This window comes from Anastrepha ludens, chromosome 6, assembly GCF_028408465.1.
Source record: "Anastrepha ludens isolate Willacy chromosome 6, idAnaLude1.1, whole genome shotgun sequence".
NCBI lineage: Eukaryota > Metazoa > Arthropoda > Insecta > Diptera > Tephritidae > Anastrepha > Anastrepha ludens.
The window spans coordinates 67,696,953-67,722,860 of record NC_071502.1 but is presented as its reverse complement, the minus strand read 5'-3'; the positions used below and the strand labels follow the sequence as shown (position 1 = coordinate 67,722,860).

General features: G+C 34.9%; 1 protein-coding gene across 6 annotated transcripts; it reads left to right on the top strand.

The window, feature by feature from the left end:
• The first annotated feature begins 1,637 nt into the window (after positions 1-1,637).
• On the top strand, positions 1,638-24,378 carry LOC128866705 (microtubule-associated protein RP/EB family member 1). Of its 6 annotated transcripts, none has more exons than XM_054107616.1 (8): positions 1,638-1,857; positions 12,610-12,951; positions 13,009-13,154; positions 17,093-17,375; positions 20,791-20,927; positions 20,988-21,070; positions 23,101-23,191; positions 24,191-24,378. In XM_054107616.1, exons 2-8 carry the CDS (start codon positions 12,831-12,833, stop codon positions 24,239-24,241), a joined length of 912 nt encoding a protein of 303 aa, XP_053963591.1. In that variant the 5' UTR covers positions 1,638-1,857; positions 12,610-12,830; the 3' UTR covers positions 24,242-24,378. The 6 variants fall into 6 exon arrangements, with proteins under 6 accessions (XP_053963591.1, XP_053963593.1, XP_053963590.1 ...); XM_054107618.1 differs by lacking the exon at positions 1,638-1,857 and adding an exon at positions 1,864-2,117 and having other exon boundaries at positions 23,101-23,173; XM_054107615.1 differs by lacking the exon at positions 1,638-1,857 and adding an exon at positions 1,864-2,117.
• The last annotated feature ends 1,530 nt before the right edge of the window (positions 24,379-25,908 follow it).

Here is a 25,908-nt window from a genome sequence, read left to right as displayed (position 1 = left end):
TTTTTTCTGGAACCCGAGTGCTTTTTTCGTCCTGTTCGAGGATCCTTTTTGGGAAATATTTAGTATAATGTATATCGCTTGGAAAAAAAGGTTAAAAGGGGGGTGGGTAGAGGGGTGTATCCCCATCTTAAAACTGAAAACCGCACCTGCCGGAGGCCTACAGTTTTTAAGTAATTTAATGTTAAAGTTCTGTAATTTAGCGAAAATTGGTGTTGCCATACAACTGAAATAAAAACGAAGTTCGTATGCAGAGATGTTCAGAGGAAGGTTATTGTAAAACTGCAATATTTTTTGCTGTAATTTAAAATTGAGAAATATTTTTGAAAATAAAAACATACAACTCATCGAAACTTAAAAACAATGATATTAAGCGTATCACAAAAAATAATAAAGTAATTAAAAGCCAGAAATTACGGTTTATGAGTGTATTGTATTGCTTCGATCAGTTTTACAAACGGGTCCTCATGCCTTTTATAAAGAGATTTTCTCCACAAAAATTCGATTATCATGTCTGCAAACCAAATAGGGTGGTCGTTGTTGTCTTTATTAAAAAACTCGTATCCTTTCAAGAAAATAACTCTCATCAGTCCAACTCCGGCTACGCAATCCACAGTATTTTTGCGTAGAACTCCATTTCGCATGGTCGGCCTTCGACCGCGCTTCAAAAAAATAACCCTCATCAGTCCAACTCCGGCTACGCAATCCACAGTATTTTTGCGTAGTCCTCCTTTTCGTGTTAAAACCATTGAACTCAAAATTAAAACGTCATATGTAGTAAGGAGGCACAAAAACCCCCTTCGCCATCATTAACACTAAACTCAAATACTCAATTTTTGTTCATATTTTTGTTTTCATTTGCAGGCATCCGGCAACACCATACTGTTGTCATTCCAATCTTCTTCTTATTCGCGTTTAAAATTGGAAAGTGATTGTATGGACAAATGCATTTGCATTTAATTTTAATAAAAATAATTCGAATATAAGGATAAAAATAAGTAAAAACACGCGTGTGAGTGTATATTTGGTGAATTTTAGTGAAGTGTTAAAAAATATATAAGTAGTGTAATGTGGCAAATTACAGTGAAGTTCCCGAGGGCATTTTGAAGGCAAATATTTACGAAATTATTATTTCTCGAATAATTTGGAGTTATAAAGAGTGTTCCTTAATACCTCACTAACATCTTCACCAAGTTTCATTAATAAAGACATTATAGTTTGCCAAAAATTGCCCAATAGACATTATTCTAAATTTTAGCTGTTAAAACTGCATAAAGAAAAAAGTATTAAAAAAAAAAAAATCTCAGAAAAATAAAAACTGTGTACGTCTGAGTGTATTTACCATTCGATCCAGAATTCAACGATATAAAGGGTTTTCCAATAACAGGTGTTAGGTGTTAAACAGGGGAGATGACTAACGCTTTTTATGACCGGAATTGGATGGCATTGGTCTGGACAACGTTTATTTTCAACAAGACGGCGCTACTGAAGTGGGATTCTCATCTATTCGAGTCACAGACCACCCTTTTAACTGATCTACTACTCTTTCAAGTCGTTGTGTTTGTCTATTCACCACAGTTACTCGTTGTTTTGTACAATTCGAAAATATCCGCTCGGCGCTCGGCGTTCTGCAAATGAACAACGACTGATGGACTGAACGAGTTTGAGAAAACAGTTTGGTCGCATTTTCTGTGTTGGTTACACGCGTTGTTTAAATTTTCTAATATATCGGTGTTAGACCACTTGCACCATATTAAATCAATTGAAATTTCCTGAAACTAGAAAACTACTAAAGCAAAGCGGCTGGCAGGAAATATAAATCGGCAAGTGAAAAGGCAGAAGGCCAAACTATTTAAAATTGTAAATCTTAAAACGTTGCGTTTTAAATCAAAACTAAGTCAAAGAAAAAACGAAATACAGTCATTGAAATTATTGTGGAAGCTTGTGTTGAATAGAAGAAAAGAAGGAATTTGAGGTTCTGTGTAAAAGTTAATAATTTTGCTGGGTAAATTAAGAACAAACAGGAGTTGTGAGGAAAATTTAGAGCGTGAAGTTGGGGGAAAAAGCAAGAAGCAAACGAGAAGAAAAAAGAAAACTGCGAAATTTCCGCTTGTAGAAAGGTGAGTGCATGTGTTTGTGAATGTGCATTGCGCTCGTTAAAGCGACGAATGCTTTGGATGAACGAATGATTTGCTGTGCGAAAGAGAGTGCTAAGGTACAATATTGCGGTCGACAAGGCGCGGCTAGTACGTGAGTGTAAAAGAGTGCACAATTGAACGGTCATTTTTTGAAGTGCAAAATATTTCAAAAGAAAGAAACCGAAAAGGAGTAAAGAAAATAAAAGGATGATGATTAATGCTGTGTACGATGAAGGAGAAAAAAAGTTGCTACCGACTGCGGATAATGGTGATGACGATGCACTTAAGAAGTCTTGAAGATTTTCGAAGTGAATCTCACAAGAATACTGCAATAATTCGTGAAATAGATGAATGAAAGAAATTATGCTATATGCACTTTGGAATATGTTGTGGCTTAAAATAAAAAGCAACAATTAGGCGAAGCAACGCATTTGATAAAAAAAACGTTGGGATAGAGAAAGAGGGAGAGCAATTTCTAACTTAAATCCCTGATACACTCACGCATCTGCAGCTATGCACACAAAGAATGTATGTAGGTATAAATATACTGAATCTCCATAGGCGTGCATATTCGAATGCTTCTTATAATTGGTCTTCATATACAATTCCACAAATGAAAAATGCATATGTGACTGGTTCGTTCTATATGAATAGCAATTTGTGATTTCGTGGTTACTATCAGCACCTGTTTTGTCAGTGCGGCCACTCCCATATCTATAGAAGGTTTTTAAGGTATTTTAAGAGAGGTACTATGAGTAATGGGGTTTATCGGGAATATCTGCTAAATAATCACATAGTGAACATAGGGGGTGTCTTGTTAATTTCTTCGCCTGATAGCTAAAATATAGATAGACATATCCATATATACATATATATTATTTCTTGAGTATTACGTCATCACTTCATGAACTAAATTCCATTGGCACTATTAATACCTATGTATCTCAAAGCTGCTCAACATGTTTGTAGCCGGTCTTGAGTTTGCATGCAGCCGCCTACTTAACTTTTTGATATATTGCTCAAATAGCTATCGCCTATCTTGTATAGCTCATTTTGCATTGAATTTACCGCAAACACTAGACAGCAACGATAAGAGTGAAAATGTTGGTATGAGAAAATAAGAAAAAATTTCCTAGTGATCAATGGCAATGACAACTTTTTGTCATGGAGTCCCACTTTGCGAACTTTTTTGCATAATAAGATATATATACATATATATATGTATTACTACTACTATATATGTATATGTAATACTACATATAATATGTAGCTTAAATAAACGGTCTTAGGTATATTGTTTAAACGCTCATATTCTATTGATAATTTTTAAACTATAACTAATTGTAATAACTCATAATGACATATTTCTGAAATTTCGCCGTAACCCACGCGTTTGGCGTGACCGGTTACGCGTTTGAAAGATTTATGGTAACTTTTTTTGAATCGTGTTGGAAGAGCCTTGGCAATCGGTGTTGCCAACTCAAAAGGAAACGTAGAGTGGCTTTCCAAATTCTTGTTCGCAATGCTATATCTGCTGCATTTTTAAATTGGTATATATACTTGAGCACATACATAAGCAATTTCATTCAGCTTATAATGGGACACTTCCCTTATTTCATATTATTTATTTTAGTTTGCGAGTTTGCAAGCACAAGTACGCCATTTCCTATGAGCATACATCGCAGAAATAAGTAATACCATATGCCGATATTGTTCGTAAGGCCAATACCATGCAGTCACTTGTTCCTCTAACTAGCAGTTTGCATGTTCGCGATGTCCACTTGCCTCTGCTTGACGTCTATTTAATCAATACCAATGCTTTAAGTTAATATAAGCAAACCCAAACAAACGGACCGGCAAGATACGGAGCAACGGAGCAATGTACTAATGACCACCGGGGAGGGCAATCGAGCTAAGGTCGTTGTACGCTTACTAAGTGCTACTATATCTCAATTGATACTAACAGCTAGCAGAAAATAATAATTTCACTGGAATGCAGATTTTTATTTATATGCGATTGTTTTGTAAAAGTTTTATTTCTTTGAAAAAAAAAAAAAAATTAACGAACCTACTATTCAAAATGTTTATTTTGACTTATTTACATAGGGTCTTTAAAATAGGTACGCTGCTTTTATCTATCGATTTGCTTGTGCAGCTCGAAAAAGTTAAAGTTATTATTGAAATTTCGCTGTTTTTACGAATGACATCACTGCTTCGATGTGAATTTAAATTACCCGTTTTATTAATTTGCGTTATTGGTTGAACAGATTGCGTTATTTTCATAAAGTAATTTTGTGTGGCCACTGCAATAGGTACTTTGCGGATAATTCTTGCATCTTAACTAATTAACTTGCACCTTAACTAAAAATATTGAATGCAACGTAAGAAGGAAATTAGATTGTACAAATTTATAGCTGAGTCACTTGGACGGCCCAAAAATTTTGTTGTAAATGATCTTAAGCCCAAAAAATCCACAGAACGAACGGTGGCAGAAAGAAACCGACTTGCATTACTGATCATTTAATTGTGACTTGTTGGAGGGGATCTTTTAAGTCCTCAAATGCCATTGCAGCTGAAATCAACTACCAGGCAGAACAGCAGAAGAAGAAAAATTTTGCTCAAGAGCTCAAGTCATGGCGTGGATCAGAGGGTATGAAAAAATGGTATAACACCCTTTTGGAGCGACAAAACAACAATAAATTTATTTAGAAATGATGCTGGACGAAATGTCAGATGTCGTAAGGGCAATTGTTCTCACTGCGGTTCACAAAACAAGACACAGTGGAGCACGGGGACGGCAACATATTGATTTGGGGATGCTTCTCTTGGTATGGAGTGGGGCCTATGGTCTAAAATGGACTAATTTATTTCCACGGACGTACTTCAATAAGTGTTGCTACCATTTGCCGAGGAGAATATACCACTTAGGTTGCTTTTCATTCAAGGCAATAGCAACTTTCAAAAATAAGTAAGATTTATGGCAAAAAATCAAAAAACTACGACATTTCACGCCTGCAGAAACTTACCGTAGGACTACCCTGTCTATGCCAAATCGAATACAAAAAGTCATTGACAATTATGATGGACACAGTGGCATCGTATTTATTTCCTTTTCGTGACTACTATCACAAGTTTAAATTTTAAAAGATCCTTCAATCAATATTTATATTTGCTATATTAATCTATGAATTAAAAACCACATACAATTAATATCTGTTATTATCAATTTAAAAAACTTGAATTTTCCATATGAACGTGTGGAGGCTATATACCATATTTCAAAAACCATTGCGTACATTTAAATTGGTGTTCGTCAGTGTAAGGCATTCATTACTGGACAACTTTGTAAATACCGCCAATCGTTCTTTTAAAATAAACTAAATATCCATTATATCAAAAATGAACGGCGGTCGCCGTAGCCATGAAACTCCAAATGATAGAAAAGGGGTTTCTTGTTGTTGCTGTAGCAGCATAAATATTCCCCATATATATAAGTGGAATGCTGCTGAAGTGACAGTCCTTGGATCTAAATTCGGGTCTTTCTGGTTACGTAGAAACGGACTGCCGTGGAAGCGTTCGAAAACGGGCATTTCTACCATGGCATACAAATTTAGGTTGTTCCATGGCGTACAAACTTAAAATGTATACGCTTTCTCTCTTTTTATTTTATGCAACCTGTTTTTGAACATTCCAGCATGGATACAACATATGTATTTGTTCCAGAAGCATTCAATGACCAACATATGGTTTGGAGAAAGAGGTAAAGAGAGCGCACAAACACCTAACTGCAGAATGTATACCTACAAACATAAAAAATACAAGTTGGCTGTCGTTTCTGTTTGTGAGCAGTGCCAGATTTTTGCAGGTATTCAGCAGGGCTATTTAGATTTCTTCTCTTTTTTATTTAATGTGCATATTTTTATGGAAAATGTCTCGCTTATTCATGGCCTTGCTGAAATTACAATAAAATTTAGTTCCAATATATACTCGTACATAATACAAGCAAAATATTGCCGATAACAGAAATATGGTTAATAACCAAAGAAAATTACACCTTCATAAATATAAAAATAATTTTCAATGCTCCAAAACTAGTACTCGATGCCCCATTGTGATGTAAATTTCCATGCCGTGACCATTGACTCCCTCGACAATAGTTCGATTTGATTGATCAAAATGCTTCACAACCATTGAGTGGTGATATTAATTCATTCTCACTTCTAATTATGCTCACAATTGTTAGTACAATTGTTTAACATTTAAAATTGTTGTGTTTGTCATTTTTAAATACTTACCAACGCTAACTTCCTATTTCCCCATTCAGGTTCTTCCTCATTCCACAACAGCAGCAGGCAGCGGTTGATTTGCGTAGGCTTGCCGGTCGGTCGACCCAGCCAGAGTTGGCTGGCGAACGGTAAAGTTCATTGTTCGCTTGATATTGTTCGTGAAAGTGCTGATGAATACTTCGGTTGTTAGTGTTGTTCTCATGTTGTGTCTATTTTGGTTGTTAGGCTTTAGAAAAAATAAAAAAATAAACGCGGAACATTGCACGTTGCACACGATAGCAGCAATCACATTTGGGAGCTCGGTTCGTCATTTGAGCATGCGGCATGCGGCATACGGCATGTGGCATTAAACATTCTCGAGCATCGCGCCTATTCAGTGGCCATTCAGCAACAGTTGCTTCTACATTTTCAGAATTGTATGTATGCAATTTCTAAATCTTAAAATTAAATTTTTTACTGTTTGTTTAGTTGATTCTGCATTTACTGTTGTTGCTGCGTTTAAAATAGACTCACGTAATAAAGTCCGCTACATGCCTTTGGAGCAAACATTTTGCTCTCACACAAGGTAAGAAGTTTGTCAGACGCAAAACTGAATTTCCGTGTTAACTTTTGTTCCATACTTAATTTTATACTACGCACAACGGCAGTGACTTAAAAGATGGTCTAAGCAATTGGGTATATAAATACTATACATATGCATACTTAAATTTTTATTGAAAGGTCAAGAATTACAAAAATGCTTTAAAACTCTCAAAGCGCAATTTAAGGCTGTCATATAATGTAAAGTCAATGAGAATATACTAATTAATTTTCCTGCCAAGTAATATTAATATAATTTCGCTGTCTGCAGCGGGTATCAATCATAGAATTAAATTAAATTGTAAATTAAATAGTATTGCCACTGTGGAATTTACCCTACTTGAAATATCCGAATTATAAGCATAATCAGAGCTGCATCCCAAGTATTTTTTAAGCGGTCGTGCTTCGAAAGTCAGTGAGTATCCTCCTAATTCTCTATTTCTCCCTATTATTTTTTTTTTTATTACTGTTGCTCTAGTAGCGTTCAACAAAAATGACAACTTTTTTTTTATTATTACGATATGGCGATTATATTTCATATAATAACAATATTTCTCTAATAACAATGGTAAACCTTCGAGAAACTAATTACCAATCATATGCACTTTCACTATTGTCTTTTTTTTGTTTTTTGTCCGCACCTAGATGTCAATGACAAAATATAATATAAAATAAATTCGACCCAAAGTCATTTAAGTCAAATATTAAAAAACTAACTGTAAAAGTTTATTGAAAGTACTAGACTACTTAGGTTTTTTTTTTCTCATTGAAAATAATAAAGTTCGTCACGCAAATAAAAGATGTAAACCTTATTTTTTGTTTAGCCATGTAGAATTTTAGAACGCGGAATTTACAACGTAGATTTTGCAAGTTAGAAAGCGGAGTTTTTGAGCGTGTAGAAAATACTATCGCAGTATTTAGTATGGAAACCCTTACTGGAAAATGTGCATGTGCCTTATCGGCTACTGAGCGTGCCAAAAAATATAGCGAAAAAAGAAAGCATTAATAACAATAAAAGGTAAAATTATCAAATGCGAGCGATGTAAAAAATATAGTGAAACTGTAAAAAAAAATATATAAAGATTTGTAGCCATTAAAAAATAGTGCATGCATTTATTTTTCAGTCGCTCGTTTGATACATATATTAGTAAGAACGCAATGGCTAAGATGGACATCAGAGATTGATTTGAAAGAACAGTCGATAGTTCTTCGAAAAGTGAAGATGGAGAACCCAGTGAAGTTATTAACAATAACAAATGCGTAATAAAGCCAGAAAGTGAAGATTTTGATTTTGATATCGCAGATGTGAAAAAATGGTACAAGTCTTGTTATTGATAAACCGGATTTTGTACAAGGCCACACAAGCAGAAAATTTAACAAGAATGCAATCATCAAAAGATTGAATCTTATTCAATATAATTACAAAAAACCAATTAAGTTTGCTTGCATTGGAAACATGATCGGTATTTTTTTGAGTAATTCGGAAGACTACCGCAAAACAATTATGCATAATATTAACGCCTTAGAGGGCAATTGCCAATTGTTCAATTGTACGTGGAAAGTGCCGAGATGTTTAAGGAAATATTCGAAGGTTTTATCGAAGACTGGCTCAAATTGTCTACAAAATCTCATGAATTCACGAATACATGGCATCGCAAAATATTCAAATTGATGAAGTTAAGGGTGTTTTGGAAAAACCGCGTACTAAGCATATCACAGGCTCAAGTGTTTGTATGAGCAAACCTAAATTTATTCGGTATAAAATGTTTCACGACTCAAGTCCCGTAGGTCAAAATCACTTCAACTGTTATGAAGTTCAAAGGAAAAAAGATTGGTTGAAAGGAAATTCAAAAAAATTTGCGCAACCATCTACGTTCACGCGTTGAGCGTTAGAAAGTTTACTGGTTCCAAAATAACAAAAAATGGCATTTCTTTGCATTTATCTCTTGATGTCTTAGGCTACAGTATCGGACAAAACATTTACAACTGCAATGCAACCTTCAATTTATTTTTTGTCATAATGTCATTCTTCACTCAATTGCAATTCAATTTCACGCTATGGATACTAGAGCATCTGAGTAATATTTTCCAAAAAATCTTTTCAAGATCCTTTCTTTTTTGTAGCTGTATTTAAAAAAAAAATAAATTATCTGGCAACTATGAGCGACAAAACAATTGCAACCTTGTGAGCTTAGCTATTGGCCTCTGGTGACGCTCCAGCATGCTTGTCCAGCAGGCTTATATGCGTGCGTGTCGGGTGCTTGACGCTAATATCTAATGGTCTCTGGTGACGCTCCAGCATGCTTGTCCAGCAGGCTTATATGTGTGCGTGTCGGGTGACACTCGTACTTGCTTCGTGTCACACATACTTGTTGTCGGCTTTTGAATGATGAAAATTAAACATTTTAGATATTAGCGTCAAGCACCCGACAGGCACACATATAAGCCTGCTGGACAAGCATGCTGGAGCGTCACCAGAGGCCATAAAATTTTTGATTTTCATCATTCAAAAGCCGACAACAAGTATGTGTGACACGAAGCAAGTACGAGTGTCACCCGACACGCACACATATAAGCCTGCTGGACAAGCATGCTGGAGCGTCACCAGAGGCCATATATAACGGTAAAAATGCTTGCGCTTGGTTTTGTTTTCTAACTGTTCTGAGTTTAGTTTAATCGTGCCAATTTGTGAACATCAGTTTTGTGCAGAATTTGTGGTGATAACACAATTTTTTTGTAAAGTTGAGTTAAATGAAGTAATGGCTCGAAATAAGTTCGGTGAAGTATTACGCGCGCGTGTTGTAGATGAATATAACAAAGGAATGACCCAGAAAGATATATCCATAAAATATAATATTCATAAGTCATCAATTTCTCGAATTATTGCGAACTTTATAAAAAACAAAACTATCGCGGTGGTGCATCGAGGAGGCCGACCAAGAAAAACGGATGAAAGAACTGACAAACTGATAGCGAGAGGGGTAAAAAAATATCCATTTAGAAGTGCCCCCCAATTGGTAAAGGAGCTCCTTTGGGTTACCAATCAGCTCAAAAACTGCCGGTCGTCGCCTGGCTGAAGCTCATTTACGGACGTACCGACCAGCAAAGAAGCCGCTTATTAGTAAGCGTAACCAACAAAAACGATTGCAGTTCGCAAGGGATCACATAGATTGGCCATTAAGCAAGTGGAAAGCTGTTCTTTTCAGCGACGAATCCAAATTTAATTTGGTCGGAAGTGATGGCGTATCCTACGTTCGACGCCCACGTAACAAGCGTCTTCAAAAATCATACTGTGTAAAGACTGTTAAGCATAGTGCTTACATTATGGTCTGGGGATGCTTTTCTGCTGCTGGTTTGGGACCACTCCATCGTATTATGGGCATAATGGACCAGTACGTTTACAGGGACATTATGGAATCAGTAATGCTGCCACATGCTGAGTGGGAAATGCCCTTGAAGTGGGTCTTCCAACAGGATAATGACCCGAAGCATACGGCGAAGGTCCTGAAATCATGGTTCCAGAGGAATAAAGTGGACGTAATGGAGTGGCCCCCACAATCCCCAGATCTTAACCTCATAGAAAACCTATGGGAAATAGTAAAAAAGAGAATTGATCGGACTAATGTGGCAAATACTGACCAATTTTTCCAAAGAGTCCTGGAGGCATGCAGAAATATACCATAAACGATAGTTGACAATTTGATAGCTTCAATTCCGAGACGATGCAGAGCTCTTATTCAGAGCAATGGTTTTGCCACGAAATACTAAGTTTAATAAAAATAGTTTACTGATTTCCTTTAGTTGCAATTGTTTTGTCTTATTAGATACAGGTGTTGGACACATTTTTTTTTTAAATTTAAGATATGAACTGTTGAATTTGAATAAATTCGTTTTATTTACGTAAATCAACATCTTTTATTACAAATAAAGTGAAATTAACAGGTTCCAAACAAATAACGGCTGAGCAATCGAAAGTTTTCATTGCCCACATTTTAGTTGCAAATGTTTCGGCCGATACTGTACATTCCGCTAAAAAACATTGACATGAAAACACTTAAATCTATATATCTGACATCCTATCAAGAAAATTTAAAACTTCTAATGGCGATGAAAGCGACATCAAAATTGGAAGGCCTTTCAAATTTTAAAATATAAAAAAATCATCGTTTGATGCACAAGCGGTCTGATAGAACGAGTTCCAACGGCACCTGACCATTCGGTTGAAAAGGACTAGTTTGCAAGTAGAATTTGCTTTATTGTAGGCATGCGATCTGAATGGACGTGATCCAGAGTCGCACTGCTAGGGTGGATGGAAAGGGCTAGTTTCCATGCCGAGCCTTTCTATCTATCTATCTAATGGGCAATGTTCTACAGTGATTAAATAGCAGCCTCTTGAAAATTTTCATGTTAACACAATTTTTTATTTGAGTTGTTAGTTAAAACTTTTGAATCCTTTTCTCATTAACTTCTGTTTAAATTTTTACTATCCCTTAGTACATAAATATGAGTGGGTTCGTTTATGTATCTTAGGTTGCCGCTCAGACAATACGGTTGTTGTTGTTGTAGCAGCATAAACATTCCCCATACTTACATACGGGGAATGCTGCTGGAGTGACAGTCCTTGGCCGGATATAAATCCGGGTCGTTTCGGTAACGTAGAACCGACTGTCGTGGAAACGCAGACAATACGGTATTCTGCCCTGCTTTACATTAAATACGAACCTCATAGCGTGAAAAAATATTTGCTGTTTCACGTTCAGCCAATTCAAATCTCGGATCATTTCATCATTATGCTGTTATAATAATAATAACGGCTATTGTTGATTGTGTTTAAATTTTTAAAGAAACATCTACTTTCATTTCATAATTTGGGTTTGATTTTTGGTTCGCCACACCCCAATATCTATAGCAATTTTTATTTTTATTTTTTTCACACACCTTACATACACTTAAAGAAGCATTAATACAATTAAGACAGCTGTTTTCGTTTATTAAATATGCTCATATTCGTACTTACGAGTACAAGATTATAGTGGGCATGATACAAATTTAGCTAAATTGTTTTTAACGTTTAAGTTTGGATTTCGTTGAACATCTGTTGCTTGTGCTGTGTGCCAAACTAACGTGAGTTCATAGTACACACGCGCATGTCATGCTTCACTTATTGGCTTAACAATTAAATTAAATGTAGGAGTAATTAGTAGCGATAGCAGAATAAAGAAAAAAATATATTGTACATATATATGTATATCACCGCAAACAGTAGTAGCAGCAACAAAAGCACTGCTGCAAGCAACTTTGGTGGCGCTACCACAACCCACTCCACCTTAAAACATGCCAAATTCGTAAAATAAAGTCCGAATCAAACAATCAAATAGCTTACAAATGGCTCTGATGAAGATCTTTGCCACGGCTATAATATAAATTAGTTCAACTATTCGATCTGCTTCGCTTGCTTCAAAAATTGGTTGCAACTTGAGTCGCTCTTCAAGTAATTTTGTCTTTGTTCGCGGTTTTGGGCCGCATTTCTTATGATACCACATAATATTTACATACATACTTTGAAGGCATACTATAATATTTGTGTTTCGTTCTTCTATTTGCTGCAGTTATTGGCGAGGAGAGATAAGACGACAACGAAAAGGAAGATATTAAGTGCAAGAGCACCACAATAACAACTTTGGTTTACTTCAGTTGCTGTGTCAGTCAGCCAGTCAGTCAGGACAGAGAGAAGAGGAGACGAGACAGTTAGCCAGCTATTGAGTGTGCAGTAAAGCAGAAACAAAGCAAGATAAAAAGGGGAAAAATAAAATAAAATACCAATACAACAATGGCAGTAAACGTGTACTCCACAAATGTGACTACCGAAAATTTATCCAGACATGATATGCTTGCTTGGGTAAATGATTGTCTGCAAGCACAATTTGGTAAAATTGAAGAACTGTGCACTGGTAAATACAACTGTTTAGTAAATTTTACATGACCTTCATTGACTGCTTTAATTTTAGGCGCTGCTTATTGTCAGTTCATGGATATGCTGTTTCCCGGTTCGGTGCCAATGAAAAGAGTCAAGTTCCGCACAAATCTGGAACATGAATATATTCAAAATTTTAAAGTCTTGCAAGCATCTTTTAAAAAGATGGCGGTTGACAAGGTAATATGAGAACTAATACATATATCTTTTTTTGTGTAATTTTTTGAATATTATAACAGTATTACTTGTTATATGAATTTAATTTTTAGCTATTTGAGTTTTAAATAATTTTTTTTTCTTTGTATGGTTAACAGAAAATTTTGTTTGGTATGCAAAAGAAAATAAAATTAGGGCCATAAATTAAAAACAAAAAGAAAAAACATATATATATGAAGAAATCAACTTACTTTTGACGGAAGAAAGTTGTATTTTCCGAAAATAAAATGCAATAGGAAACATTGTAATAAAATCAAAATTTCGCAAGAATATTTAGTTTTCAATGTGATTTATTTTAACACAGCTTTAAATTTTGGTTTCACAAATACTAGAAAGGAAAGTTAGAATTATAATAGTTATTTGCATGAACGCTGTTTAATTTTTTAACACGTATGTACATTCATATATCCTGTAAAAAATGCATACGAATTCCGAACAAAAAAGTCGTTTGCTATAATAATGACCAGATTTTGTGATATTCAAGTGTGAACACTAATCTTGCTTTTAAAAAGAAGAGTCGTTAAAAATTACTGTTCAGGATTTTTAAAACTCTTAACCCCTGACTTTAATCAATTTCGACTGAAATCCATTTCTATAGTTTGCGCGGAGTTCTTTGTCTGGAAGTCCTGGTAAATTAGAATTTTTTAGTAGTAGTAGTCTTAGAAATACCACTTTTAATTATATGATACTTAATTAATTAAATTATATGATACTTTTAAGAGACTGAGAAATTTAAAGTTCATGAAAAACTTCCAATATTCTAAATAATATGATTTCTTAAAATTTAATTTTGTGCCATTAATTCTTAAATGGGGAGTATTTCAAAAAGTTTAGCGAAAGTTGTCCAAATTTCGAGTATGCCATTTATAGCTCATTGAATTTTGAAATCATCAATTGTGACCTTGAAGTATTTTAAAACTCATGTTGATTTTTGACAATTTTTTTGTTGTCGCCGGTGGGTGTTTTTTTCATTAAAACAAATTTGTTTATAATTTTTGATTGAAAATTTGTTAAATTTTATTTGAAATTTGAGTTTGAAACATGCATTTATGTTGTTTTTGTTGGCGAATGAACAATGTTTCCATAAAGAATTATTAAAACAAAATAAGAAATAAATAGTCAAAACAGTTATTTCCATTTGAATATGAGTGAAAATTTCGAAAATTTTCAACGCATTTTGCTTTTTTAATATTAAAATAAGTAGAATAAAGGTAGCGAGGCGATTTCATTAAAGGTGGTGGCACTAGACGAACAACGATGTTTTATACATTAGAATGTCAGAAGTAAAGAAAAAGAAAAGGACGAACTACGTTGAACAGTCGACATACAGTTGGAAGCATACGATAATCATGATTCAATGATAAGGTTTGCTCAGTAAGCAGCTTTCTCGTTCTTTCTTGACAAATCGGCTAAGATACTGGGTTGCTAGCTCTAGAAATTTTGAGTAAAAGTGGAGGAAAAGTAAAATTTGTAGAAAACACATTTCATTTTCAAAATGGTGTGCTTACAAAAAGCAACAACTCGCTAAAGAGTTGCATTTCCCAAAGAGTTACGACAGGGAGAATAATTGGGTAGTCCCGACGCGATCGATAACATGCATACCTTATTACAAAAAAGTTGGTACATACCAAACACATGTCCGGCATGTGAAGGTACCCCGCACGACACTAACCACCTCTTCACATGCCCCCTCAAACCGACTCATCTAACCCCACTCTCCCTCTGGACCCAACCTGTCGAAACTGCATGTTTCCTGGGCCTACCCCTAGATGAGCTAGACGAAGACGACCGATGATATGCCTACACAGACAGGGCTACCTATGCTGTTAAAACAACAACAACAACAACAAAGTTGGGATTGACGGAATTTATTTCCAATGAGCGCATCTTCCCATGGATGGATGAAGTGTCCATAGGAGGCTTAGCAAAGCACAGTACCAGCATGAAAGAGCTTCTCATAAAAAACCATCTACCGGAATCGGCTTAAAACTGTAGGTCCTTCCATTTGTGGAACGCGCGCTACAAATAGAAGGAGGCGAAACTTCGCAACTTTGCGATCGGTTTTAAATTTAAAAATTAATTCACAAAATAAAATCTTGGATTAAGTGAAATAATTTCATGTTTTAATATTAGACTTGGCGATTTCCGCTAACAAATTCTATTTGTACCCGTATTTAATTTCAAATATTAATTAAAATTAATTTTTTAAATCCTTCGCAGTTTATTTCCATTTAAGTAAGAAAATACTTTTTTGGTACCATTTTTACCAAAAAAGATTTAATATTGTCTACTTTATTCACCTTCTTAAATACAACCTTTTGTAAGGGAGTGTCAAAAATCGTATGTCACTAGTGAGCAAACCTTTAATAGTTGAATCATGACGATAATGATGCGAATGGAACTGCTTTTCGTAATTTTATTTTGTGTGTTCTGACATCCTAATGTACAAGGCGAAACAAATCGAGTCAGTTGGTCTAGTACCACTTGAAAGGTAGGCTGTAAACAAAATTTGCGTTAAGGGGCATAATGTATCCAAAAAAAAAAAAAACTACAGGCGAAAAATTTTGCTAGTTTTCGCTTTGAATATGGCATGGTAGCAAGAGAACTAAACATCCATTACCAAATAATTTGAAGTCTTTTTCAAACACAAACTTAATAGGAAGAATTTCCTTTTCCGGAACTTTGCTGAAACAAGACATTGTTAAAGCGAAAAATTACCAGTTATGAAAAGTGGTCAATGTACGAACCATATTATGAACGAAGCGAGCTTAAGCTTCTAAAGTCGGGACTGTTGCCAGTAAGATATAGTAGATTATGTGCTGTTACCGCTGGTCTCTGTAAAACTCTTCTCAGGCGTAAAGTTGAATTCAGTAGAGATCTGCGAAATGCAATGGAACTAGTTTTTTCACTTAGAAAAATAGTAAAGGGCTTTGAAAAAAAACGGCATATAATAATACCTAATAAAAAGTTGTGCCTAAGAGGCAAACATTTTTTAACTTTGCTTTATAAAACTTTTACGACTACCTAATATTATTCCGAGTATATGGTTTTTTTTTATTGCTGCAGTACAAAATATTTTTCATAAACCTGAGAAATGCTGCTTGATGTAACTATGGGTCGTTTTGGTAATGCAAAGCTGATAGTGGAACTATCTGCATATGACCTAACATATCGACTGTGCCTTAAAAGCTTTTCATTCGTTTTGCGTCTTTTAAGCAGATTTGTATTTTGATTGTCTATTTCGGTGCTATCCATATTTACAAACAAAAAATCCTTGATTATGTTTCACGTGGTTATCAACCACTAACTTTAACATAAGCTCCAGCGTAATTTAGGAAGAGGAAGGACTGTTACTTGAGCAACATTATCCAAAAATTAAAAAGACAACAACAAGAAGGGTGGGTATGATATCGATTACTTGCCAATTATAGCATGCACATGAACTGCTTGTCTTGTCTTGTGCGGTTGTCTTTCCAAACTCTATAAGTTTCTCAGCCATCAATGGATTATTTTGTGCTCAAATAAACAACCATTCGCCGCAAAATTTACGTAATTTCCTATACGCTCCAGTAATTAGAACATAAAATTTTAATTAGGGATACAAATTAAAAAAAATCTTTATAATTCTAAAATAAATCAACTAATTTTTCGATAAATGAGCCATTCCTTGATCAATGTGACAAACTATTGTATAATGAATAAATATGGCTGTCTGAACTTGATAGCTTCCGTCTTTTTTAACAGTTTATTTTTCTAGAAAATTCGATCGAAATACACCTAATATGTAGTTCAAGCCGCTTCATTCGACCACAATAGCTGGGATTCTAAGCACTAAATATATTACATACATACTTACATTAACATTCAACTACCTAAACTGAATTCTGATCCATGATTTGTAGATAATACCAGTCGATAAGTTGATAAAGGGGCGTTTCCAAGATAATTTCGAATTTTTGCAATGGTTCAAAAAATTCTTCGATGCTAATTATGATGGGCGCGAGTATGAGCCGTTAATAGCACGTAGCGGTATTAAACTGGGCAATGGCATTGGTGGTGGTGGCAGTAGTGGCCGTGGCAGTAGCAACGATTTACTCGAAAAGCGACACATACAGATGCCAAATCGAACACACACTCTACCGGCTGTAACGCAACGTACTACCGGCAGGCCGGACCGAGGTGGAGGTGGGCAAAAAAGAAAGACACGAAATGCTATAGATAGTGTGAAGTGATGAGAGGAGGCGGAGAGGAAATGATTCATCTAACTTTCCAAATTCTCGGCACTTCATAGGAAATGCTGGAAAATATTTAAAATTAAATATTAAACGTGAAGCACGAGTTAATGAAAAGACTTAACAAAAATAGGATGAGAAAACGAACGAAATTGAAAATAAAATTAAGCGCGCATGTCTATAAAAGCGAATTCAACAGTGCCGCATACATACCTTCATACATATTGCTATGATGACAACTTTTAGCACAAAACGCATTGCACTCTGTACTAAGTAATTGCACATATGTACATACATACACACACATATGCACTCACGTGCACTCCATCATAGAGTTGAATACATGGCGATCATAATAAGGGGCAGAGGTCGCCTTGAACTTTGCATAGAAGACTTGTTATAAATGGCTGTTGGGCACGAACCGACCTAGTACAACTCAAGACGACCTCTCCACGCCGTCATTTAGCTAACACCCTGGGGACTGGTTTTTGTATCTATGTATTTATATTCTTTTTTTAGTTTCATATGTTTGCTAGTCACATACATAGTTATTTTTTTATTATACGTGTTAAGGCTGTAGACGAAAATGTGCGGCAACTTTTGTTTACTTTTTCATGTCCATGTGGATTTTTGTTTTTATTTAATTTTTTGAATTTTTTACTATCACGACATATTTATGTGCATACATCACACCATTTTAAGAGCACTACTGTTGGCACTCATTATGTGTTGATCTTCGCGCCAGCAGGTTTACCTGGTGACCCTCACTAATTCCAATTTCGTCACTAGTGTGTACATAAGCATTAGGGTGACCGGTGAATTACTAATCGTAGTAATCTCTGACAGAACTCACAAGGCTCAGTATTGGCTATGAGGGCTAATTTTAAGGATTTTCTCATATACCTACATAAAATACACTGCAAAATCAGACATATCATTTTGAAAACATACAACAGTGTAATGCGGAGCGCGGGTGTAACTTAAGTTACGATAAGTATACATAAAAGGGTGTGATACCAAATTTCCATATGTTTCAAAATTATAAACAAATAAAAATTTCTCATTGCCCCTTGGTTAAGGCAGCTTTTATGCATTTTCCAAGTGAAAACTAAAAAAATCGAAATTGAACTTTCTGTGTCTGATTTTTTTATATTTTATGTGTATGTGGGGAAAAGAAAGTACCTACCCATTTTGGGACTCCTTAGAATAGGTTTACGTAGTCGATTTTAATTGGCAATACTGTTATTTAAAAGGCACGTCGGTGTAGTCGTTTTTTCCACTCGGTCACCTTAATGTGGGCATATATAGTTATGTATTCATTGTGTTTTTAACGGTTTTAATGAGACTTTAAAATCGTAATTTGTTCATTTTGTTCAAGTGCTGGTTATATCACATTTTTTATTTTATTTAACTTGTGTTTATAAGTTTCACTTTTTAATAAAATATGAATTTCACATATTTTTATTATACTTTCAAGCTTAAGTTTATTATATACAACTTATGCACTTACAGTTATGACCCCTAAAGTAGCAGTTCGCACTACACTGAGTTCGAAAAAAAAAATTAAATAAAAAAGGAGTTCGAAAGAAAAATTTTACACAATTACTAATAGAAGGCAATACCCTGATTTTTAATGTTTCTTTTAAAGTATTTTCGCGAAGGTTTAAAGTATTTTAACGAAGACAAAAACAAGTACGGGCTAACGAGGAGACTAATTTACATTTATTACTGTTTCCGCACTTCCACGGTTTTTCAAAGTACCAACTTACACAGCGATTTTCCATTTTTCAGCTTGCGATTAGCGAGATTTTACTTTAATTTAAGATTGCGAGTGTAATGTTTTTCGACGCCTGGACTTTTCCGTTTATAGCACAGTTGTTATAAGCGAAGATGACATTTCCACTGTACTTTGATTGATTTCAGCACGCGTGGATTAGTTTTGCCACTCTAGAGTTTTGCATTTAGATGTTGAAAGAAAATATTGTATAAAATAATTTGATATGCAGCATTAAGTAAAGCATACAAAAAATTATATAAATTAATACAATTGTGCAAAAGCTAAACTAAACAATATCCTCTGTAAGTGAATATTTAAAAATATTTGGTTTATTTCAATATTTACAGAGCATTTCATACACGGTATGCATTAGGTCCCAGCGGCGCGTTGTAGATAAAAAAAGTACGAGATCTTCTTTTTAATTTTTAGATGAACTGCAATTTTTGTGCTGCTACTTTTAAATATCCTAACTCTTTGTGCTTTATTGTGATTACAAATAGTATTTTTCAAAAAATAATATACTTATAAATATTGTACATTGTTTTTAACCTTTTGTACTATCTGTTTTTTTTATTCACTATTTCACGTTTCTTTTGTATTTTATCATTTTATTTTATGGGTTTTGTTTCGTCTTTTCTTTTGCTTTACTCTTTGGTTTTTTATTTTGTATATTCCATTTTTTAGATAATCCCAATTGACAAACTGATCAAGGGCCGTTTTCAAGATAATTTCGAATTTTTGCAATGGTTTAAAAAATTCTTCGATGCCAATTATGATGGCCGAGATTATGATGCCAGCGCTGCTAGAGACGGTGCACCAATGGGTTTTGGTTCGGGTGTGGTGAAGGCTTTGCCTGGCACCGGTGGCGGCTCGTTATCCTCACGCAAGCCAGTGTCCATAGCACCGCCGGCGCGTACCTCAACAACATCGACAACACGGCCCAGTATGTGGTGTTGAATTAGCTATATACATATATATTCTATATACAAATCAATCATGACTTTTCAAAAGCTTAGTTTCTCCTCCCTCAATCTCTTTTTACTCTTATATGTATATGTTATATTTTCATATGTTTGCACTTTTTTATTGTTTGTACATGCATATATGTGTATATATATGTAATATATATACACATATTTTGAGTACCAAACCGTTTCGATTCGGTAGTATTTATAAGTCCATTTAAGACCATACGTCCAGTCTATCCATTTTCTGTATGCAAAAGTTACTTGTACTAATTTATAACAATATGATTTTGAATTTGTTTGTCTTTTATTTTTTATTAATCAAATATTCATCCAAACTCATTGTTTAATGCTTTGTAGATTTCTCATGTTTTTTCTTCGTTCCATTTAACAAAATTGAGAGCACAATTTTTCCGAAAAAACATTTTCACATAGGAAAAAAATTGAAATATATCAGAAAATTTTACAAATATTTAGAAACGCGTACGTGCTTCACGTTTGTTAAATTTCTCCTTGAAATTTCTAAAACTTTTATTTACAATAATTTAGAGTATATACTAAGGGTGTGCTAACATTGCTATTCTTTATTTCCCCCTGACTAACTACGTACCTACGCACCTATGCAGTTTCTAAAGTACCACCACGCGCCGCAGCACCAGTTGTAAGTAAGCCAGCCGTGAATAATACAACCGGGGCAATCAAGAAGTCCGGGGATCCATCTAATGCGGTGTCGAACCAACAAATCGAGGAATTGTCCAATCAGGCAAGATTTAGAATGGTTGTAAATAAATAAATAAGATTCTAAATTTCTTTGCTCTCGCAGGTCATGGATATGCGTTTGAACTTGGAAGGATTAGAGAAGGAACGAGATTTCTATTTTACGAAACTGCGCGATATAGAAATTCTGTAAGTAAATGGAGATTGCGCAATAATGAGAGAAGCGTTGGTGATGCGCATCATTGAACATTCTAAAAATTTCATATAGAAGATGAGATCAGAGTTGACATCATTTATAAACTTTAAACGTAGTTAATGGCACCAATAAATGTATCTATCATGTGCCATAAAAAGTTAAGGGAAACGTGTTGGCATAGCAGTGTTGCCGAAAAAGTTATGAAAAAAATGTATTACCTAGCTTGTAAAAGAGTTTTATTTTCAACTCTTTCAAACAAAATGAGAATTTAATTTTTGCGCTCGTTAAGTTAGAATTTGACTTAGCTACAAAATATGAAATGAGGTATATTCTGCACGTTACTGAGTATTTTATTACAAATTTAAACGTGAGTCATCTATTTCACGGCTAATGACATGAAATGGCAGAGGTAGCCGCAATCAAGGAGGCAGCTGATTGGCTGCTCAAAGGCGTACTAACAGTCAAGAAAGTAAATATTTACTCCGACAGCCAAACGGCAATAAGGGACCTCGGGTCTATGACGGTGCATTCGGAATTGGTCAAGGAATGCTTGACCTCACTTCGACTGCATCCGAATTCTTTGACATCAGCCTCATCTGGGTTCTTGGTCACAGCGACATTGCGGGAAACTGTGAGGCAGATGAGCTGGCCAGACAAGGGACATGTGAGGTGATTTCCCCGCGAAGAGAGGGAATTGGGATCCCCCTGACTACCTGCGGTCTGCTCCTGGAAAGATGGGCGTCGTGCCAACTCAGCGAACGCTGGGCAAGTACTCAAACGTGCAAGGTCGCGAAATCCTTCTGGCCACGTGTGGACCGGAGGCGCTCTGGCGAGCTTCTGAGGCTGACAAAATATCAGCTCTCTAATCTAGTGGTATTATGCCTGAACAGTGGAAAGCTGGAGGTTTCTTGACTGGACCCGACAAACCCTGTAACCCAGTTTAAGTCTTTTATGTATCTATTATTTTCGCAGTAGTGAACATTCAGCACACTTGAGCTTAATTGAGCATCAGCATGGATTTGTGAAGGGCATAGCATCACTATAGCCCTTAATGCCATAAACAGAGTTAACGACCTACCACTCCTATAAGAAAAGTGACATTCTAGTGTTAGATTTATCGAAGCCACCCTACAACGCTTTAAAAAATGGTATGGCGGCTTATTTATGTGGGAAAAGTATAAGGGAAAAGTATTAAACAGGAGAGCAGGGTGTTTCTTCCCTTCTGCTACTTAACTTCGACATGGGGAGAAGGTTTTGATGGGATGCTGCTGTAGGATCCACCCCAAAAGGTATCTTCTGGAGGTCTAGGCGAAGAGCTAGCGCAATTACGTTCTAGATTTTTCTATTATAGGTGGAACTCCTACCCACCCTGTATAATTGTAATGGATCATCTCATGACTAATTGGCTTACTTCCTAAGCGTCGCTTTGCAATTGCCCACTGCGATGCCAAAACTACTGCCATGTAATGATTTAATACCATGGGGATGCTTTTCATCAAAAAATTGCGTTTGTAATGCATATCTATAACTTGATGCATGCATTTAGGAGTATCGAACGTTTGCGCATTATTTCCCTCTTTGCTTTGACTTTTTATTTATGCAGCGCAGGTGGTATTTGGGAAGTTAGTCACTACGTCTACTCTATAATTCTCTCATGGAAACAAGTTGAAGCAGACTTACGGGCATGGTCTTTATTATATATATACATATATAGTATAATTGGCGCGTACATCCTTTTTGGGTGTTTGGCCGAGCTCCTCCTATTTGTGGTGTGCGTCTTGGTGTTGTTCCACAAATGGAGGGACCTACAGTTTCAAGCCGACTCCGAACGGCAAATATTTTTATGAGCTTTTTTTTCCGTATTAAGCTGATGAAATAACAACAATGACATTGCTAGTTTTTATTCTTATGGACTAGTCTTTGGGTATACTCAATGCAAATCATAACCAACGCTTATCTATTATTTTCAAGCACACATATTCTACATATTAAAAATAATATTTTCTTACATTTTTTCAAACAGCTGCCAAGAAGCGGCAGAAGGCGACCCGCATCCCTTAATACAGAAGATTTTGGATATTATGTATGCGACCGAGGTAAAGCGCAACACTTCTGTATGTGTAATTTCATTTGTATATTTAATTTTTTCACCCCGAAACGCTCCCCTTCAACAAAATTAGTAATGTTTTTTATTGTAGTTATTTCAAATGCCAATTTAAGAAGTGAGAAATCAAAAAAAAAAAAAAGAGATGTACTATTTACTACAAAAACAGCGAAAAAGAATCGATTTCCGTAGCTAATTTAAATTGTTTATTTAACTTCTCGGTATTAAAGTTAGTCCTATTTTTGGTTTCTAATTTCGTTATGAACTGTTGAAATTGTGTAAATATATATTTTGTAGAGGTTTTTAAATTATGCTTTCAATGTACAATTTTTTAATATTTGTCTAATGTCAAAAAAGGTTTAAAATTGTAAATTAAGTATGTAAAAAATGCAAATGCTTATTTTAGCGTTGGCGTATTTGACAGTCTTTTTTAAGTAATTATTGCGCGCAATACATTGTGCTTACTTTGGGGCCTTGGGGTGCCCCAACAATGTATTGGAATTTTTTAAATATTTTTCGCGGTGAATTGGCATTTATTTATTTGATATGTATTATATAATACTAACACAATTTGGCATATGTCGTCTTAACAGCCAATGACTTTCTATTTTATGTATTAATTTAAATTTATAACTTTACTTTTTCTTTGTTCTTTCTTTGTTATCATCAATACACTGAAAACAACAATAAATACATCATGTGGCCGTTGAAAATTTAATTGAAAACATCACATCACGCCAACCCGGCACCTGGCACTTGGCACCTCCTTTACAACCTTCACCAACTGCCACAAAACCCGCTACATCACTCATCCCGTCATGCGCATATGTCGATGCTTGCACCGCTCCAATATGTATCACTGGAATATGTGCTTAATTTTTTTTTTGTGTGCGCAACCACATTTCTTGTATTTATCTGCTCACTCCCATGTAACGTTCATTCTGTACCTGTACACACGTCCTCTCCATTCGAAACATTACACACACATTACACCATTACACATTGACAGGATGGTTTTGCGCCTCCGGATGAAATTCCGCCCGAGGATGAGGAGTATTAAAAGCAACAACTACCAAGGATTGATTGTAGAACTGCAAATTAAACCGAAACAGATACTGAAACGAATGATTATAATACAAAACAAGATTAAATATAATAATACAAGAATTTAAGCATAATAAACTATGTTAAACATGATGGGTAAATGTTGAAAATATTAATGTACTCTCAATGACAATTTAGAATGGAAAGTTACGGCTACTGCTATAACTACATATTAAAACACTGATGCTGAAGTGAACAGATATTAAGGCGAAGTATCTAGAAGAAAAACATAAACGAAAAATTTGCAAAATTAATATAAACTAAAATATAAACACGAAAATAAAATTTAAAAAATGTTTTAACACGAAACACGTTAATAATAAAAAGAGAACAAAAATTAAATTACTAATTTACTAAGAACTGACTACTGTACTACTATGACTAATTTACTACATACTATACTTAGTTGACGAGTAACGAATGACTGAATTATATAGTAAGATTATTGCACAGCGAACTAATGGGTAGCAACTTAACTTTCGGCAGGTGGCCACCATCGGAACAACCTGGCTTAATATTCGTCGGAGGACTGTTGAGAGCTTTCCTGGAATGCTTTTTGCTGTTAAAGCAAGAACAACAACCGTATGATATAATGTGTAGCATAAATTATCCGAAATTATTATTAAACGCACTAGGACAGTTAAATTGTTTATTTTTGGAATAACAGCTCAATACAATTTTGCAGTTGACCAGTAAGAAAATTGAACATTCTAACAACTTTAATAACTTCAGCCTACTAACTTCCTATGTTGTTATCACAAAACACAACTGGGTTCAAATTCGGTATGCTCATGTTAGACGCTCTGTAATTTGTTAGTGAAGACAAAAATAGTTTGCTGCAATTTAAATTTTCGTTTTTCGTAATATTCATATTTTATAAAATATGTTGTTCTTAATTATTAGAAACTGTAAAAAAAGTAAGTTTTTTTGAGTTGTTCTTTAAATATTGCATTTTATTTAGTACTTTTCAAATTACTAAATTGATTTATAATTCAAATTGTATTTTTGGGCTTAAGTTCTTCGGGTAAAATATTTTTTTTATATTAGTTGAGATTTTTATTTCTCTATGCCTTGCCTTGGGCATTCTTATTTATTATTATAATTTTTTTTTAATTCGCGAAGAGCATTCGTGCATGCCATACATCACATCCGTTCACCTGGTCTCTTAACACGCGCACAATACGCAATTTTTTTTTTGTGCTATAATGTTACTTTTCGAAAAATCGTTTTGTTCATTGTGCTTTTTTATGACTTCTGTATCTTTATGTATCTTAAAACCAAGTTTGTGAAAAACATTTTTAATAAAAATGAAGTTTAAATGTAATTAATACATACAACTAAAATATCCATTTGCATTAGTGGCTGTGCTTTTTATTTATTTTATTTTTGATCACTAATTTTGCTTTCCGAAAATTTGAACTTGTATAGACTTGAGACATGAGAAATATGAACCGAGCGAACTTAAACCATTTTGTACCGGAGAAATTTCATCTGAACACTGAAATATTGCTCGCAAATCTGAACAAAGTAATAATTGAGAGACCGTAGCCGAATAAGTAGTGCGTGACTATCATTCGGTTGCCTCGGGTTTGAAACTAACAGAAGGCATGAAACATTATATGC